The sequence below is a fragment of the Rhinoraja longicauda genome, chromosome 1, assembly GCF_053455715.1.
Source record: "Rhinoraja longicauda isolate Sanriku21f chromosome 1, sRhiLon1.1, whole genome shotgun sequence".
Lineage (NCBI taxonomy): Eukaryota > Metazoa > Chordata > Chondrichthyes > Rajiformes > Arhynchobatidae > Rhinoraja > Rhinoraja longicauda.
This window is the reverse complement of record NC_135953.1, coordinates 109479050-109496914: the sequence shown is the minus strand read 5'-3', so window position 1 is coordinate 109496914 and position 17865 is coordinate 109479050. Positions and strand designations below refer to the sequence as shown.

The 17865-nt window shown below is 44.5% G+C and overlaps 1 protein-coding gene across 2 annotated transcripts in view; it reads right to left on the bottom strand.

Annotated features, from left to right (window-relative positions):
* The window catches only part of LOC144596308 (TBC1 domain family member 14-like), a 75881-nt gene that overhangs the window by 23563 nt on the left and 34453 nt on the right, over positions 1-17865 (bottom strand). For both annotated transcript variants that reach the window (XM_078404557.1, XM_078404563.1), the window contains one exon: positions 134-252. In XM_078404557.1, coding sequence (XP_078260683.1) covers positions 134-252 — 119 coding nt within the window. The remainder of the gene's footprint in view (positions 1-133; positions 253-17865) is intronic.

Below are 17865 nucleotides of genomic sequence, written 5' to 3'. Positions count from 1 at the left end.
TATTTAATTCTAATTATACTTGTCATTAATGCAGAGATGGGAGTTAACAGGAAAACGAAATACTTTATAATGTACAAACTTGCTTACAACAGAAAAGGTTATGGGGTTAAGAAATTAGTTGTTATGCACTTACGCTGGCCTGTCCTCAAGAATAAGTGCTGTTGTAGAGAAAGGTTCGAAGTCTAGGTTTTTCCTTACACATTGATTCGGAGAGGGGGACGTCTGAGCTCTCCCAGATCCTTCTTCATATTCCTGTAAGAATAGATAATTTATTTGCATTTCCAAGGTTACTGCTAAATAATTCTAAAGACAATGAAACACATACAAGCTCAAGTTTTGGCTTCTGCATCCTTACTACTGTCCCAGACTCTTACCGTTCGAAGCTCCTCCCCAAACTTACACATCTCTCTCCCTTCAAACATTCAAATCACCTTTAATCATTTTAGTTCATGTAACACGTGACAGGATGAAACTCCCCATTGGAGTGCTTTGGGAATCAAAAGTCACATGCCATTGGTTCCTATTAGACAAGGTACATTGAGCACACGAGAGCAATTGAAGGGGCAAAGTAAAACTCAAGATTTTACATTATTGGACCTTTGCTCAACCCTGGACTTTGTTCACTTCACACAATTGGCCGAGCTTCAGTTGCAAAGCACTTGGATGAGCACTTTAATCAGTAGAAACAGGAACCACAGATACTGCTTTACAAAAAGAGACACAATGTAACTCAGCGGGTCAGGCAGCATCCCTAGGATGCATGGATGATGGCTCAGGTCCGGATCCTTCCTCAAGCCGATTGTGGGCGGGGGGGAGAGGAGGAAGAAAACTGGAAGAAAGGAAGGGCAGGACAAAGCATGGAAGTTAATAGTCGAGAGAGGGTTATAATAGGCAGTTCATTGGACAAAGTCTAAGATAAAAGTCATGAGACAAAAGTTTGAAGATTTGTAAATTGTGAAGCAAGAGGAAGGAAGGGGAGTGGAGGGGAGAAATATGTGCGAGTCCAGGTGGAGGGAATGTTGTTAGGGGTTTCCTAAAATTGTAAAATTCAATGTTCATACCGTTGGGTGAAAAGCTACACAAGCACTTCAATCAGCAAGTTATAGTCGGCTACTGACCAAGTGCTGGTAAATGGGATTAGTTGATCGGTGCTTAATGGACACCATAGACATGCTGGGTGAAGGGCATTTTCTATGCTGGATAACTAATCAGTAATTTACACCCTTTGACATACTGGCCTTTCTGCATATCGCTATACTTACTGCATCAAATGTAGCTTGCTGTACAAGTTAACATTCAGTGATATCAAATTGTCCGAACAAGAAGTTTCTTCCTCTTATTTTTAATCCATAATCACTTTATCTATTTGTTCTAAATCTAAAATTAATTTAACTCTCTTTTACATCTTCATTCACTATAAACGTATGTTTCTCCCCAACAGAGCTCCAAATAACTTATTGAAGGAGTCATAGTCATAAAGCGTGGAAACGGACATGGATAAATACACAGGAATTTGGTAGCCGATGAGTAGCGGGCAAGACTTCAGAGTGCACTAGAATTAACAAATCTCCAGAAAGACAGATAACGATGACCACCAAGCTTGCTTCTGAAGCATATTAAAGGGTCTACCAAATATCTCAATGCTATCCCTGGATTCAAGAAAGACCAAATGGTTGGCAACAGCCTGACTTCTTACAAAACTTATGAACCATGTTTATCAGCAGTGCACCAACATATACGTTGTAAAGTCAAATTAGACGTTGCAATTTAACAAGCAACAGGAAACAAAATGCAGAAGCAGCAAAAGATGAAACTAAAGAATGAGGCAAGGTTTTTGTAAGAAAAGACAAGAGCAATAGAGTTAGCAGTCTGAATTTTCAAAGGTGATTAAACTTAATGAATACTTAGTTTAAAAGAGACCAGAATAGGGGCAGATTTCTTGTTGAGTTGGACATTTAAATTGTGTTATATATAGGCAAATCAGATTGATATTTTGTCAGTATTTGGAGAAAGAGATTCACTGGACAAGAATGCAGCATCTCCTTGACCGGATAACACAAAAATGGTAATGTTGCTTTAGTTAGAGTAATACACCACAGTAGACGTGCTGAAATGTATGGATTGAAATAACAGGTAATATAATAACAATGGGAGATATAATGTAAACAAATTGAGAGATTTATGGATAAGAGGAGTGGCTGGAAGACACGGGCTTTTGTCTAATGTTTTGGAGATATAGAGCGGAACTAAACATGACACAATACTTCACATGCTGTCTCAGGAAAGCAGCCAAAATAATCAAAGACATCCCACCCTGAACATTCCTTCTTCACCCTGAAGATACAGAAGCTTGAAAGCGTGTGCCACCAGGCTCAACAACCACTTCTTCCCCTGTTATCAGGATTACGAATAGTTCTTCCACAAGTTTGGGTACTATCTAATTCACCTCTACCCCACTGTGGACATTGGACTTTATCTATGGAACTGATGCACCACAAAGCTGCAAACTATATTTTGCACTCTATATCTGCCACTTTGCTCTGACTGTTGTACTTGAGTTTGACTTGCTAGATTTATGTTTGGTATATACACTGATCAGCCAAAACATTATGACCCGATGAGCCAAAACATTATGACCACCTGCCTAATATGCTGTTGGTCCTCCGTGTGCAGCCCCAAATGCAGCAGGGTGCGATGCACTGTGTATTGTGACACATTCCTCCCGTGACCACTATTAAAATTTTCTGTGACTTGTGCCACAGTAGACCTTCTGTCGGTTCGCACCAGACGGGATAGCCTTCGTTGCTCTCACGCATTGATGAGCCTTGGGCGTCCAACACCCTGTCGCCGGTTTGTGTTTTGTCCCTCCTCAGACCACTGTCGGTAAGTACTCACCACTGCTGACCGGGAGCACCCCACAAGCCTTGCTGTTTCAGAGATGCTCTGACCCAGTCGTCTGGCCATAACAATTTGGCCTTTGTCAAAGTCACTCAGGTCTTCACTCCTGCCCATTTCTCCTGCATCCACCACATCAACTTCAAGAACTGACTGTTCATTTGATGCCTAATATATCCCACCCCTTGACAGGTGCCATTGTAACAAGATAATCAATGTTATTCACTTTGCCTGTCAGTGGTCATAATGTTTTGGCTGATCGGTGTATGATCTGTTTGGATAGCATGCAAAATAAAGCTTTTCACTGCACCTTTTCACATGACACGTGGCAATAATAAACCTCAAAAAGTGCTCTCTTCTCCTGACTTCCACGGAGATGCTGTCTGATTGCCTACTGGTACTCAAGCACCTTGTATTTTTTAAATATAAATGTTAAAGGATCAGCAATTTAGATTCTGTAAATAGGCTTTAACACCATCCAATAGTTTGCATCCTGAGTAGCAGTTTAAACATGATGATTTTATTTCTGCTAATAAAATTACAAAAATTACTCCCCAAACAATGAATTTGACACAATAAAACTGACTCAAAGGCAGAGATTCTTCCGAGTTTTCTGGAGAATTTCCAAGAACTACTTGGTTTATAACTATGCCTACAAATTGTAGCTTTGGACCATATGGAATGCCTGTTGCAATTTTGAGGTAACAAGTTTAAATTGTATGAACTGTCAATGGTATTGAACACTTAACAATAGATGCTATCACATTATCAAGTTTTCTAAAGATTCTCAGGTTCACATTGAGAAGAATTATAAGTGAAGTTATTCAAATTTCGCCACCGCAAATATTCAAGATGCTTATAAAAAAGGCAAGGGTGTTTAATTGTTGCATGTACTGGGAATGGAATAATAAAATGTTTAGTTGTTGCAGCCATTTACAAGCACATTAACACAACACACTAAGTAAAAGGACACAAAGTATTGGAAGAACTCAATGGGTCAGGCAGCATCGCTGGAGCACATGGGTAGGTGACGTTTCGGGTCGGGACCGACGCAAAATGTCATCTATCCATGTTCTCCAGAGATGCTGCCTGAGATGCTGCCTGAACCGCTAAGTTACTCCAGCACTGTGTCCTTTTATGTAAACCAGGCTCTGCAGCTCCTTATTTCAACACAATAAACAATTATACAATAAATTATCAGATACACTGGGTAACTCGACCATAATACTGCAAGACAAAGTAGGTAGCACAACCTTTAAAGTCCATCACAGTTTGGTGCTGAGGCAAGGTTAATCAGGGAAGGTTCAAGAACCTGATGGCAGACGGGAAAAAGCTGTTCATGAACCTGGTGGTCACAGTTCTTAGGCTCCTATACCTTCTGATGGTGGCAGTGAGAGCTTAGGCAGGATGGTGTGGGTCTCTGATAATATAAGGCAGCACTTCCTGTAGATCCCTTTGAGGCTGGCAGGTCAGTATCTGTGATGCACCGGGCAATGACCTACCACTTCCTGCGTCCTCCATCATTCTTAATGCATACGGGCAAAGTAGTACTAATATTCCATTCCGCAGATATGCCAAGCACACAAGAGCCGAATGGCATCCTTTAATGTTCAGGCAGATTATGATTACACTGCCTTTCTTCACGAACATCTTGTGCTGAATTGTGCCCAGGAAAATAACTGGTTAAGAATTCTGCCAAGGGTGTCTATTTCCCACCTTTTCCAAAGCAATCCCACTATCAACCGTGCCCAATGCAAATGAATGCTCTGCTGATCTGGAGGAATGCAGCGATAACCACACTCAAGAAACTCAGCACCATCCAGGACACAGCAGGTAAATGGCACTTAAGGCTCCAGCCTCAAGTTATATTTCCTTCACCACCAGAATACAAACTATAATAATAATTTGACAAAGGTTCTCGACTTACACCTCAAGTCCACAACCTCTGCAGCCAAGATGGACAAGGAGAGCTGAATACCTGCAACAAGTTTCACACATTACTGATTTCACCATGCACCTGTTGGTTCATAATCACTGAATTAAAATCCTGAACCTCCCCCATCTACCTGAAGTTGGGAGCAAGTTGACCATAAAAGCTGTAATGATTCAATCACCTTGGTTTTTGATAACAGGTCTGTGTCCAAAACATTGATTATATACTGTAGATGGTTATGCATGCAACCTATACTGTAGCTACCTTATCACCACTAACCACGCCCCATCCTATTAGTACAACTGTAGTCTCCTCCCTTTGTTCCACCCTTTTAGGTCCCGGTACGTCTGAAGGCTGGATGCAGTCAGTGCTGGGACGTGTGTGCCATGTGCTATAATAAACTACCAGTAAAGGTTACAGGGTGTCAGAGAACACTCCTTTACATGGTGGCAGAAGTGGGATCCGAGCGTTTCCCGTTTACCGGTTTTCATTTATTTTGTTCCCGTTAGTGCCCAGTTTCGGGTTTCCCTCGATATGGCGTCCTCATGCCGAAAGCCATCTCCCCTTGTCTTCGATGCCGACATTGCGGAACGATGGTCGACTTTTGTGATGGACTACACTCACTACGTCAATATTGCGAACCGGAACGACCCAGCCGCGGTCAAAGCATCACTTTTGCTCAACCTGGCCGGTCCCGACGCAATGAAGAGAGCTCAAGCCTTTGTCTATGCACCAGCGGTCCTGGATGACAACGACCAGCCGGTCGAGCCAGCTGAATCGGCCGACGACCCGGTATGTCTTTTGCGCAAATTCGCGGAGCTATGCGACCTGCCCTCCAATCGTATACTGGAGCGGGCCAGGTTCTTCTCACGCAAGCAACAGCCGGATGAACCTGTTGAATGCTTCATTGCCGACCTGCAACACCTTGCCCAGCGGTGCCGATTCGAAACCATGCGCGACCAGCTCGTCAGAGACATTCTCGTTACCGGTATGGTCGATCAGAAGCTGCGTGCCGACCTGCTGCAACGGCCTGACCTAACCCTGACTCAAGCAATGCATGCGTGCCGCATTGCCGAAGTGGTCCACCATCCTCACGGACAGAGGGGGTCTGACAACCGAGCCGTAAATTTAACTGGAATTGCTGGACAACGACGGATGAGGGAGAACTTTCGCCCTCCACAGCGGCCCGTTCGCACACCCCGGGACCCAAGATCTAACAAGTGTCCTAACTGCAGCTACGTACACTCCTCAGAATCACAGTGCCCAGCCCTTGGGAAGACATGCAATTTCTGCGGGAGAAGAAACCATTTTGCAGCTGCCTGCCGATCCCGTGGGAAAGTTCCCTCAGCTCCCAGACAACTCCTAGACAATCTTTTGCAGGTTGATAGCGAGATGGACTCTGAGCCCAGCTTTTCCACGGGAGATGTAAGTATTTACACTCTCCTCCACAGCCGATCTCGCCTCCCCGATCCTTCTGTGAACATAACTGTCAACAATAAGTGTTTCTCTGCTAAACTTGACACGGGGGCGAAGGTGAACGTAATGTCAACAAAGCTGTTCCACCGGATAAGGAATAATGAGCTGCTGATTGCCGACCGCTCTGTTTTGCGTGCCTATGGGGGAGAGGAACTAACACCTGTGGGGAGGGCGACCTTCCACTGCGTGCTGCAGGAAGGTTCCCAGGACCTGTCTTTCTTCATTCTGGACAGTGACTGTGTGACGTTGCTTAGCAACCGGGCATGCCAGGATCTTGGGCTGGTGTCGTTTAACCATACGGTCCACAAGGTGCAACCTGTGATGGATCCACTATGTGAGTACCCAGACCTGTTTGACGACAAGCTGGGGAAGCTGCCGGTGGTGTACAAGATCGCGACAGACCCATCTGTGGAGCCCGTGATCCGTCCACCCCACAGGGTGTCTTTTGCCATGAAGGGCAAAGTGGAGAATATGCTCAAGGACATGGTCAACATGGGAGTGCTGGAGGCTGTCAGCGATCCAACCGTATGGGTCTCCACCATGGTCGCCACGTTGAAGAAAGGAAAAAATGAGATACGGGTGTGCATTAACCCCAAGGACTTAAATATGGCAATTAAACGGCCCCACTACCCCATGAGGACTGTCGAAGATGTTGCCGCCCAGGTGGGACAAGCTACTGTGTTCTCCGTCCTCGATGCAAGGAGCTCGTTTTGGCAGATACCCCTGGACAAACGCTCCACGGATCTGACCACGTTCAGCACGCCCTTCGGCAGGTTTAAGTTTTTACGGATGCCGTTCGGCATCAACTCTGCCAGCGAGGTATTTCAGCGTTCTATGGAACAACTATTTGCAGGTCTGCCCTGCGCGATTATTGTGGATGACATTCTGGTCTATGGGAGGGACGTGGCCGAACATGACCACAACCTCCGGCGGATTTTGGACCGTGCCCGGCAGATAAATTTGAAGCTCAATCGGTCAAAGTGCAAGTTCCGGGTGCCTGAGGTCACATACGTCGGACACATCTTCACAGCCCAAGGGTTAAAGCCAGACCCGCAAAAGACCAGCGCCATCTCTGAGCTGCCGGCCCCGACTGACGCTGTCAGTCTGCAGCGCTTCCTGGGCATGGTGAACTACCTGGGGAAGTTTATCCCCGACCTCAGCGAGTTGAGCGCACCCCTGAGACAACTCACAAAGAAGGACATTGCCTGGGCATGGTTTCCACACCACCAGCAGGCGTTCGACCTGCTGAAGACGAGGCTGGTCAGCACACCAACACTAAGGTTTTTTGATCTGCTGCTTCCAATCGTGGTCACCTGCGACGCCTCCCGATTTGGACTGGGTGCTGCCTGCCTGCAACTCCACGCTGACGACTCGCTGCAGCCTATCTCCTATGCCTCTAGGACAATGACGGCCACAGAGCAACGCTATGCTCAGATAGAGAAGGAGCTGCTGGCGGTGGTTTTCGCGTGTTCGAGGTTTAGAGACTTCTTATTCGGCACCAGGTTCACCATTGAAACGGATCACCAGCCACTGGTGACAATACTTAATAAACCGATACACTGCGCTCCTGCCAGACTACAGCGGATGATGCTGCAGCTACAGCGCTTTGACTTTAAGATCGTATATAAGAGGGGCACCGAGATGCATGTGGCTGATGCACTGTCCCGGGCCCCCCGGACCTCCTGCGACCAGCACCCCTTCGAGCAGTCGGACTTACAGGTACTGAACGTCAACTTCGTCCCTTCTCACCAGCTGAAATGCCTGGTTGAACACACCGCAAACGACCCCGACCTGCAGCAGCTTGCTGCTGTCATCAAGCGCGGGTGGCCCACCAAGCGGAATTCGTTGCCTGCCAGCGTCCACCCCTATTTTTTGGTCCGCGATGAGTTAGTCCTCCGGGATGGTATTATTATCAAAGGGCACAAAGTTGTCATCCCGGAATCACTGCGTGGCTTGTATTTTGATGCCGCCCACATGGGACATCCCGGTGCAGATGCCACCATCTCACATGCCCAGGACCAGTACTACTGGCCGGCCATGGCTAAATACATCCAAGCCCGAGTCGATTCCTGTCCGGACTGTCACTCGCTTGCCCCGCATCAGCAAAGACAGCCACTTTTGCAGCAGCCTGCACCTGAAATGCCCTGGACTTCTCTGGCTGCCGACATTTTCGACTGGCGTGGTAAGCAATACCTTGTGCTAGTAGACTCTTACTCGAATTGGTTCGAGGTGGACTTCCTCCCTGCCATCACCTCCGAGATGGTGATCAGCAAGCTTCGCCGCCACTTTGCCACGTTTGGTTCCCCTGTCCGGCTGCAGACAGACAACGGTCGCCAGTTCACCAGCGCTGAGTTTCGAGCGTTTGCCACAAAGTGGAACTTTAATCATTTCACTAGCAGCCCGGAGTACCCTCAAAGCAATGGTCTAGCGGAACGGGCGGTCCGGAGCGCTAAGCACCTGCTTGAACAAACCCGCCTCTCGAACGGGGATTTCTATCAGTGTCTCCTGAACCTTCGCAACATTTCTCGAGACATTTCCATGGGATCCCCTGCCCAGCGACTCATGTCCCGAGTTGTCCGCCCTCCGATGCCTATTGCCCAGCAGTCCCTGATGCCTAAAGTCCTGCAGCCTGCTGATGTCCAGAAACGTATTGCCCAAAAACACGAGATCCAGCGACGGTCGCATGATAAATCCTGCCGCCCTCTTTCTCCACTGATGCCGGGACAGGTCGTCCGTTTGCAGACGTCCACCGGCTATTCCCGACTTGCCACCGTCGTCGGGTTTGACACCGCGCCACGTTCCTACCTCGTGGATTTCGAAGGGACTGTCTACAGACGCAGCCGCCAGCACCTGTTGGCGGTTAACGAGCCCAAACCACCTCCTGCGGTTCCGTATACCCCTCCATCGCGTGTCGAGCCTTCCTCCACTAACGTACCCTCTGCTCCCTGCATGCCACGGTCGGTCCTTTTGCCTCGGGTAGCCCCCCCTGCTCCTCCCGGGCTTGCTCCCCAGGCTCTGTTGTCCCCTGCAAAATCTTCTCTCTCTCCAACTTCAACTCGTTCTACCCCTTCATTTTCGCCTGGCTCTCCTGTGTCTCTCCGTTCCCCCTGCAAGCTGGGTTCTCCACCCAGCTTCTCTCCTCCTGTTTCTGTTCTTGTCCCCCCTCCTACTCTTTCGGGCGGGGAGGGTGAAGGTGCTGTGCGCACTCGCTCGGGTCGGATTGTAAAACCTCCGGCTCGCTACGGAGAATATGTCTAGCTTTGCAGGTACTGTATAATAATCCTGCTACTGTAGTAACTTGTTTGAATTGTAAGGGGAAGGATGTAGATGGTTATGCATGCAACCTATACTGTAGCTACCTTATCACCACTAACCACGCCCCATCCTATTAGTACAACTGTAGTCTCCTCCCTTTGTTCCACCCTTTTAGGTCCCGGTACGTCTGAAGGCTGGATGCAGTCAGTGCTGGGACGTGTGTGCCATGTGCTATAATAAACTACCAGTAAAGGTTACAGTGTGTCAGAGAACACTCCTTTACATATACCATGGACATTTCTGAACTAAGAGATACTATCATTCTCTACTCTTTCTAAAGGCACCCTCCACTGCTTCCTTCCTTTCAATCAATTGCCTTGCTCTCTAAACATACTTAATCCAGTGCATTTAACCCGTCTAACATATATGATCTCATGAGATTTTTTCATGTTAGCATCCAGGCAATTCCATTGCGCTTGTTACTTCCATGAATGCTTTATCGAAACTGTATTTAGCCATTTGGAGATGGGGAATGAAGATTTATGTGACTGGTCTGTTGTACTACAACAGTCAGTTTTGCTCGGAAAGTAGAACTGATAGAAATAATAGAAACAATTCACATCAAAATGCCCTAATAAAAACAAGGTGGCTTCTTCATAAAGAATATAGTACGTGGAGATGCGTTACAAGTAAATGTTGTGCATAAAATATTTCTCAGCTTTCAGAGCAGTGCAGTTATTAGGCTTAATTGACAGAAGAGTTAACCAATTATTGCCTCGGGGAACAGAACTGTACACCATTCAGCCATCAACTGAGTAAAGAGAATTTCTAAGTTAGGTAGTAGGTTAAAAAACAGGACCTACAGGATCTGAGCATTACTACCCATGCCTCAATCTAGTGAGGCAAGTAATAGAAAGACTGCGGTGGTTAAGAGCTGGTGCATGAAGGAGGGCTTCATACTTTGGGATCATTGGGCCCTTTTCCAGGGCAGGTGGGACCTACACCAAAAGGAATAGGTTGCACTGAACTGGAGATTCGCTTCTGCTACTCAGGACGGCACTGGTCCCTTATAGGGAAACAAACTATGTCAGGCGAGTGGTATTTCAGTGGAAGAACATTTTGTGAAGTGATTGCAACTCCTTAAGTTTTAAGAAGGTTATGAATAACAATAAATCTGGACCTTTGGGGAAATTACCAAATTCGGGGAAGTCAAATTAAAACAATATTAGGCAGGAGGTAGAGAGAGAAAATAGGGAGCAGCAGTCAACTGACTTGTGGGAGCAGATTAAAGACCTGCTGATCAAAGTTTGATCAAAATTTAGGATCAATAAGGAAAGCAAGGGAAGGAACTTTTGGATGATAGTTTAGATATAAGTTTGGACAAGAACAAGGATGCAGATTTTAGATTTAGGAAGATGAAAAAGGACAGGGGCTTTGAGGAATATAAAGAAGCAGGAAATAATTGTAGCAGGGAAATCAGAGGACAATAGACAATAGACAATAGGTGCAGGAGTAGGCCATTCAGCCCTTCGAGCCAGCACTGTATATTCCAGTGTATACAAGGACCAGAAGGGGCCATAAATGTCAAGCAAATGATGGCAAGTTGAGATAATGAGGATCCCCCCAAGATTTTATACAAATATTAAAAACAAGGATCAGACTACTCAAAGATAAAAGCAGGAATTTATTCCTGGAGTGAAGGGATAGAGGCATGGTACTAAACCAATATTTCATATTGGTCTGCACCAAGGACATGGAAAATAATGCGACTTATGTGGGCATAGTGATATGCTAGGACATTTTGAGATCAAAGTGGTGGTGTTGGGTCTCTTGAATTGTATTAAGTAATAAATCACCAGGACCTGATAGGATCTAACCCAGATTCCTAAGGGAGGGGCAAAAGAGCAATTGCTTGAGGCATGACGAAGATCCCTGTATCCCCTCCAGCCACAGGCAAGGTCCCAGAGGACTAGAATCTAGCCAATGCTGTTCCTTTATTTAAAACAGGCAATAAGGATAATCCAGGAAAGTTACACGCCAGTGAGCCTCACGTTAATGGCTGGAAAGTTATTGGAGAGGATTCTTAAGAATATGTCTTGCATTTGAAAAAGAATGGGTTAATTTGAGACAATGAGCATTAGGGTAGGTCATGTCTTACAAACCTGACAGGTTTTTTTGAGGAGATGACAAAGATTATTCATGAATGGAGGGCAGTGGATGTTGTTTACATGGACTTCAGTAAAGCATTTGACAGCCAGGCTTTTTTTAACTGCACTCTAACTATAATGCTGTAAAGCTGTTACACAATATGCTGCCCTCTGGTAGTTTTTGTACTGAATGGCTTGATTGCACTCGTGTCTCGCATGATTTGACTGAATAGCATGTAAACAAATTTTTTCACAACATCTCGGAATGCATGCCAATAATAAATACAGACAACATAACAAGGATCCTCATCTAGGCAGATCCAGTAGTTTAAGATGTATGGGATCCATGGTGACTTGGTAGTTTGGATTTGGAACCAGTTTACTTAGAAGGCATAGCGTAATGGTTGAAGGGTGTCATTCTGACTAAAGGGCCTATCCCACTTAGGCGATTTTTTAGGCGACTAAAGGCGGACTCGGCTGTCGGCACATGGTTCCCGGGGTGTCGTCTGTATGGTCGTGAAGTCTCCAAATAGTCGTAGCGTCTTTCTGGTCGCCGCTGGATTTTCAGAATGCCTAAAAAAATTCGGCTACAGTGGGTTTGACGCCAATGAGCGTAGCTTGATGTATCCTGACGTAGGTTGTCGCCAGGTGGTGTAGGTTGTCTTCGGTGAATTCCATTGGCGACTACCTACGTCAACCGGCGACAGGTACCGGCGTCAAAACTGGAGGCGAAAATGGCGTGAATTGTCTTCAGTTGTCACCGACAGGTTTGTAGCTTGTCACGGGTGGACGTAGGTTGACTTCAGTTGTCGCCTGTGTAGTCGTAGGTGGATGTCCTACTCGCGATGATTGGGTCGCCTGTTGTCGATAGCTTGCCATCGACTAGGTGGTAGGTTGTTGTAACTTGTCGTAGACATTGTCGTGGGGGGGGGGGAGGGAGGGGTGTCCAGTCGCCGTTTTTTTGGCGACTTGCTACGACTATGACAGTCGCCGGCAGTCGTCTAATAAAAAAAAAATCGCCCAAGTGGGACAGGCCCTTAAAGGTCTCTGACCAGTGGCATTCTCAAGAATCAGTGCTGGAATCTCAGTTATTTGTGATATGTTGGCACGTGGAGTTTAATCTGGGCAAACACAAGGTGTTGCACTTTGGGAACTCAAATAGAGTCATATTTATCACGGAAACAGACCCTTCAGCCAACTTGTCCATGTCGACCAAGTTGGCATATGAAGTGAGTCCCAATTGCCTGCATTTGCTCATAGCTCCTTTCACCCTCCCATCCATATCTGTCTAAATGCAAGAAGAGTATACAGTTAATGGCACGACCCATAACAGCACAGTACAAAGTGATCTTGAGGTCAACATTCAAAGTGCCCTGAAAGTAGCAACATAGGTAGATCGAGTGGTAACGAGGGCATATGATATGCTTGCCTTCATCAGTCAGTGCATTGAGTTTTCAGAGCCAAAAAATTTAGTTTGGCTGCATTGGGAATATTGTGTGCAGCTCTGGTTGCCTCATTACAGGAAGGATGTAGAACATTTGGAGAGGGTGGAAAAGGGGTTTCCAGGATACTGCCTGGATTAGAGGTATTAGCTACAAAGAGAGCTAAGACAAACTCGGATTGTTTTTTTTAGAAACAGGGACCTGGTGCAAAACAGGGAGACCTGGTGCAAAATTATCAAAAGCATAGATCGAGAGTCAGAACTTTCTCTCTCCTCTCCTCCCTCCCCCCCCAACCCCCAGAGTGGAAGTGTCAAATACTAGAGGTCATAGCTTCAAGGTGAGAGGGGAAAATAAAAGGAGATGCAAGGGGAATGGTTAAGAGATATGCAGGAAAAGTTATTTTTTATTACAGAGTGTAGGATATGTCTGGAACATAATCCAAGGGGTGGTGGTAAAAGGCAATACTATAGCAGCATTTAAAAATCTTCTAGATAGGCACATGAATATGGAGGGGTTTGGATCACACACAAGTAGAAGGGATTAGTTTAATTTGGCATCATGTTTGGCACAGATGCCACAGGCCAAAGGTCCCGTGATGTAGGGTGCTCTGTTTGTGCACAAATTTATTTTACTCGGAAAATGACAATTTGGATTACGTTGGTAACTTTAGGTGGCAAGGAATGGATTATTCATCTTTCTGAGAATAGCCTAAAATTTACATCTTAAGATTTATCTTAATGTTTATTGATACATGTTTAACTGAAATAGCATGAAATCTTGTACTTTAGCAAGGTTTTGTTTTAAATGTGGCTGCAGGCTAAAGTTTAACACAAAAATAGCTTACAAACTTACAAGTAATACACAAATTCTTTGAATGGTGCTATATTGTCAGCATTCTGATCAGTTATCACATTTGCACTTAAGAGGACAATGCCAAACCAAAAGAATGCATAGGAGTACTTTAATCAGGCATGTGAGCGAGGTAAAAAAAAAAAGAGGGGGTCAGAAAATTGGAAAAATTACACACAAAATAACCCGTTTCAAGCCTCATTTAGTATATTTCAAAGTAAAAACAGACATTACAAAAAAATGTGAAAACGTCACTGTATACTCATGACATTAAAGTAAATTCGCACATTAATTGATAATCAGCCCAAAAGGGTAATTGGCTTTTCTGCTGTGTTTTATATTGTAACCCCTTCTTTCTTAATTTAGTTATATAATCTTGCACTTAAATTTAATATTTACCCATTACAGTTCCACCAGATTTTTTTGGCACTCTTGGTTCCAGATCTTTGCTGGTTTATCCAGCCGGCCAAGGAGGTCGGCTATGCGGATAGATTTGCTGGCTCCAGCTGGGCTGGAGTTCCAGAGCCCCGGCCGCAGGTTGTAAATTCAACCCACCGATCGACTGTGGGAGTCCCGATGAGGTTGCGATTGGCTGCCTTGCACATTTTTGGGGAGACTTCCAGGGTGCGGGGGATTTCTCGTGGAACCCCTTGCGAAACCCTAATGCTCATTACAAGTCTATATATAGTTTCTTTTCTTTTTTTTCCCAATCCGATTTCTCCGTTAGTAAATGCGATTTTGGCAAAATGAAAAACAGAAATCATGCAAAAAGTGCAGAAAATTGATTTTTAAAACACGGAAAAGCGGAAAATTCATATGCCTGCTTAATTTGGGAATACATATTCTGATAACACAGAATTAAAGAAAAATTGTTCCCAATCAAATTAGTTCAAATGCCCACAATTATCCCTTGTACCGATGGAATAATCCACCACTCTTAACTCGGGCACTGAAGCCAATTATGAGCTGTTCATTGCATACAAATTACCAAACACAGAAATCCAGGACCTTCTGCACCATTAACCTCATCACACAACCTTTACATACTCAGCCATTATGCAATCTTAATGGCTGCAGCTGTGTGCATCTGCCAATGCACCTGTAAAACTGCATAGAGAATCTACAGAATGTTCTTGAAAGCAAACATAAAAGTTCAATCTAATGCCCATTCTATAAACCAAGAGCAGTGTAGTAGGCAGATTTAATCTCCCAAATATATATCTGTACTAATCAAGATATTTTGTTCATATTTAATTAGTGGGCAATTAGAATGGAGACAGCACTAATAGCAACATGCCAATCAAATAACAATGTATTTAATCAAATTTGTTTAAAATGTTAAATCGAGCTAATATTTACGTCAGATCAGTTTTATCCCGTGTAATAAATCAAATAACAATCAATATTCCCTTTAGCTGTTTATTTTTAGTACTTTCTTATTACTTAACAGTTATAAATATGTACTGATAATTGCAAATAATTAAACAATGCACTCAGTCATCTGCCAGATAGAACTGCATGTGACATCTACTTCAGTCAACTCAAGGACCAGAGGGCATAGTTTAAAGGTGAGAGGGCTAAACGTTAAAGGAGGGGTGAAGGGAATTCCACCCCCTCCGCACCCCTCCAGAGTGGTGGGTAACTGGAATGCCCTTCTAGAGATGGTGGTGGAGGCATATACCATAGTTGGTATTTGAGGCTTTTAGATAAACATGGATATAGACAATAGACAATATGTGCAGGAGGAGGCCATTTGGCCCTTTGAGCCAGCACCGCCATTCAATGTGATCATGGCTGATCATTCTCAATCAGTACCCCGTTCCTGCCTTCTCCCCATACCCCTGACTCCGCTATCCTTAAGAGCTCTATCTAGCTCTCTCTTGAATACATTGAGAATTGGCCTCCACTGCCTTCTGAGAAATGGAGGGATATCGATCACGTGCCGGCAGGAGATTAGTTTAACTTGGCATCATGTTCACCACAGACAAAGTGGGCAGAAGGGCCTGGCACTATGTTGTACTGTTCTATATTCTAGATTCCATTCTACCATTTGTGGTTCCCAACTATATTTAATGCATAAACTGTCTTTTTTATTCATCTCCCTTTACTTTGTCACTCATAATATCACTCCATGTTGACGTAAACAATATCCCTTTACCTCCACCCTCAGATCATCCAGGAACCCATAAGGTCCTTCTTGGCAAGACAAAGATTTATATGTAATTCCTTTAACCTCATCTACTGCATTCGGTGTTCCTTATGTGGCCTCCTTTACATCGGCAAGACCAAGCGTAAACGAGGTGACCGTTTCACCAAACACAAGTGCTCAGTGCACCAATGCCTGCTGAATCTCCTTGGTTGCTAACCATTTTTGATTCTCTTCTCTGACCTCCGTCCCGGACATCCTCAATTGCCAGAGTGAGGTCAAACGCAAACTGGAGGAACACCTCATATTCCGCATGCGTAGCTTATAACCTAATAATATAAACATTGGATTTTCCAATTTTACGCAACTAACGTACAAACCCTCCCCCCCTCCCCCCTCCCCCCTTCCTGTGCCCCATCTGGATTTGCACCTATTTTACCCCTATCCCTGTCACCTCACACTGATATTCCTTCCTCTGGCTTCAAAATTCTCACTCGTCTATCCTTATCTCAGTCTTTGTCTTTTCATGTCTGGCCTTTATTCAATGATTTGCCTAACAAAAACCTCCTTCACCTGTATTGACCCATCATCTGCCAAGCTTTGTTCTCTCCACCGCGCCCCACCCCTCCACCTTCTACATAATCACTCGGAAGTGGATCCCTGATCCAAAATTTCACCTATCCATGTTTTCTAAAGATGCTACCTGACCCACTGAGTCACTCCAGCAATGTCTTTTTTTTTTGTAAACCAGCATCTGAGGTTCCTTGTGTCTCTCTAAACAATGTCAATGTTGTGATTTGTGAACAAAGATAGACTCAAATTGCAGGAGTAACTTAGTGGGCCAGGCAACATCCCTGGAGAAAAAGGACAGGGGATATTTTGGATCAGGACCCTTCTTCAGACTGACATTTGTGAACTACGCGACTTGGAGGCTGAAGCGAGTTGATATGAAAGTCTTTATTCATCAAGCGAAACATACATGCTGTTGGAGATCCTTTTAGTGGAATCTCCCAAACCCAAAGTGCATCAAGTTTTTATCTCTTGTCAAAGATAACAGCAGGTAATTCAATACAATTTCAATAGCTAGTGATACTGTTTATTTCGATAGTTTGAGTCTGACAAAAGGTTCCATTTACAATGTAGCTGACAAAACATCCTTGTTCCAACATCTTTGTTGGTTGAAAGTAATTCATATAGCTGATCAAAAAGCTCCAAAAACAGAGAACCCAGAATTAGGGTTGTGAATATCAACTCTCTTCAGTACAGAAATACAATTAATGATAGATAGATAAATATGAATATGACGATGCTTGATGTGCCACGTCACAAATGAGATTGGTCTGGAAGCTCTTTCATCTCTATTACAATGGTGTGAAATAACTTAAGTTGAAGATTTCTGGTTTGATCAAAGCCAATTAACATACCCCACTGTCTAACATTCAGCTCATGTATACGAGAACAGACAGCTTGTCTGTTTGCAAAGCTGTCCTTTTCATTTCCAACTGATTACTGTTGCCATGTATTTCAGAACAAATATTCTGAAAACTGTTTTTTTGTTAATGGCTGCTATGTTCATGTAATTTTAAAACTCCTAAATAACCCCCAGCAGACAACATGACGATTAAACCGACCAGATTTCTCCTCTAGACAGCAAATTTATTTTGCTCACTGAAGCATGGGAATAAAAATTCTGGAAAGATTTATATTTTTTCAAAATTGTTT